Here is a 2288-nt window from a genome sequence, read left to right as displayed (position 1 = left end):
GTCAGCGCCACCTCCTTCTCCTCGGCCCCGTCTCTCCCCGGGGTTGCCTGCGTCCCCCCTGGGGGACCAAACTGGACTGAGCACCCAGGTGGCCTGCTTCCCAGCCTCTGACAGAGGACAAGCTGAGTCAGGAAGGAGAGTGGGACCCTTCGTGAGCCCTGCTGCTCTGTGATGGCAGGCGGCGTGGAGGGGGCAGCTGACCCGGCCTGGAGAGCCTCATGGGAAGTCCTCCAACAAGTGGCAACAGGCCACCGACTTGAAAGGGAAAATTGTGCTGTGAAGGGGAAGGTGTCCGACGAACCTACTGGGTGACTAATTACGCAGGCCCGGCTGGAGCCTCGGAGGCCGCTCGTTAAACACTTCGTTAAGTAGCACCCTGATAGCTGCCACCCTTCTGGGAGCATTTGGGAGCTCGGAGGGGACCCTGCATGGCTGAGGCCCTGGGGCTGGAATTGTCTCCCAGTAGACTCAGGAAGAAGCCTGGCCTCACTTCTAAAAGTCTGGAGCTCCCCGGTCAGAGGGGGCAGGTGACCTGGCATGCAGAGCCCATAGGAGAAAAGCCCAAGGAAGCTGGGTGCAGGAGAGAGCTGCAGGGACTTGGCAGCTGTGTGGCCCTGAGCAAGTCTCACAGCCTGAGAGTGAAGAGGCTCCCACACCACGTCAGGGCTGCACACCTCACAGTCACGGTGGGGACTGCACCCAGTGAGGACTAGGGAAGCGCTTGGGTTACCTCGCCTGAAGGGGGGGGGCAGTGCACCTGGCCGGATTAGCAGCCCCATCTTCCTGCACCCACCTGAGCCCACAGGCTATGCCAAAGCCGAAGCTGCCAGGTGGCTGAAGCCGTCCTTACCTCCTGGCAGCTTCCTAACGCGGGTGCTGGACAGGAGGGGGCAGCCTGGAGCCCAGCAAGGTGCCCGCACAGGTGGGGCCCACGCCCAGATTTCTCCTGCTGACTGTTCCAATGACTCACCCCCACATCCCGGCCCTTTTACCTTTAAGGAAGAGCCGGAAAGGGTGTGGGGAGAAGACAGGGAGGCAGGTCCTGGGCCCCAGTCCCGCCCCCCCGCCCCTCCCCACCCTTGCCTAGGCCAAGCCACCCAGCCAAAAGGCAGGTTGAGAGCAGCAGAGGCACAGAGTCCAGCCTTGGTCCCCAGGCAGCCAGCTCGCCCGCCGCCCGTCTCTCTGTCCCCAGAGCCATGGAGAGAGCCAGTCTGATCCAGAAGGCCAAGCTGGCCGAGCAGGCTGAGCGCTACGAGGACATGGCGGCCTTCATGAAGGGCGCGGTGGAGAAGGGCGAGGAGCTCTCCTGTGAAGAGCGAAACCTGCTCTCGGTGGCCTACAAGAACGTGGTGGGCGGCCAGAGGGCGGCCTGGAGGGTCCTGTCCAGCATCGAGCAGAAGAGCACGGAGGAGGGCTCGGAGGAGAAGGGCCCGGAGGTGCGCGAGTACCGGGAGAGGGTGGAGAAGGAGCTCCGCGGCGTGTGCGACGCCGTGCTGGGGCTGCTGGACTCCCACCTCATCAAGGAGGCAGGCGAGGCCGAGAGCCGCGTCTTCTACCTCAAGATGAAGGGCGACTACTACCGCTACCTGGCCGAGGTGGCCACCGGCGACGACAAGAAGCGCATCATCGACTCGGCCCGCTCCGCCTACCAGGAGGCCATGGACATCAGCAAGAAGGAGATGCCGCCCACCAACCCCATCCGCCTGGGCCTGGCCCTGAACTTTTCTGTCTTCCACTACGAGATCGCCAACAGCCCCGAGGAGGCCATCACGCTGGCCAAGACCACTTTCGACGAGGCCATGGCCGACCTGCACACCCTCAGCGAGGACTCCTACAAGGACAGCACCCTCATCATGCAGCTGCTGCGAGACAACCTGACGCTCTGGACAGCCGACAACGCCGGCGAAGAGGGCGGGGAGGCTCCCGAGGAGCCGCAGAGCTGAGCCGCCCGCCGCCGCCCTGCCCCCTCCGGTCCCCGACGCCCCGCGGAGAGGACTACTACGGGGTGGGAGGCGCCCCCCTTCTCCCCCTCGCTGCGCCGCCCCGGCTCCCAAAGGCTCCCTGGAGAAGGGAGCCGCTGAGCCGAGGCCGCCCGGGGGTCTCGCTCTCCCTGCAAGCCGCGGGGCGCTCCCAGCCCCTGGCCGCCCCCCCACCCTGCTCTCCGCACCCCTTCCCCTCCCGCCTCGCCTCCCTCCTGCCCCTGCGGCTGAGCGCGGCGCCGGGCGGCAGAGGCGGGAGCTGGGGTGCGCGTGTGACTGTGAGTGAGCGAGAGGGAAAGCGTCTGTCTG

The 2288-nt window shown here is 66.1% G+C and overlaps 1 protein-coding gene across 1 annotated transcript; it reads left to right on the top strand.

Annotated features, from left to right (window-relative positions):
• The first annotated feature begins 1093 nt into the window (after nt 1–1093).
• SFN (stratifin) lies at nt 1094–2078 on the top strand. Its single transcript, XM_008265896.4, has one exon. The coding sequence runs from the start codon at nt 1197–1199 to the stop codon at nt 1941–1943; it is 747 nt and encodes a 248-aa protein (XP_008264118.1). The 5' UTR covers nt 1094–1196; the 3' UTR covers nt 1944–2078.
• The last annotated feature ends 210 nt before the right edge of the window (nt 2079–2288 follow it).

The sequence above is a fragment of the Oryctolagus cuniculus genome, chromosome 7 (assembly GCF_964237555.1).
Source record: "Oryctolagus cuniculus chromosome 7, mOryCun1.1, whole genome shotgun sequence".
In the NCBI taxonomy this organism is placed as follows: domain Eukaryota; kingdom Metazoa; phylum Chordata; class Mammalia; order Lagomorpha; family Leporidae; genus Oryctolagus; species Oryctolagus cuniculus.
This window is presented reverse-complemented; position numbering and strand designations above follow the sequence as displayed.

What these genes read in the sequence shown, in the direction of transcription:
- SFN (XM_008265896.4), top strand. Translation starts at nt 1,197, where the DNA reads ATGGAGAGAGCCAGTCTGATCCAGAAGGCCAAGCTGGCCGAGCAGGCT.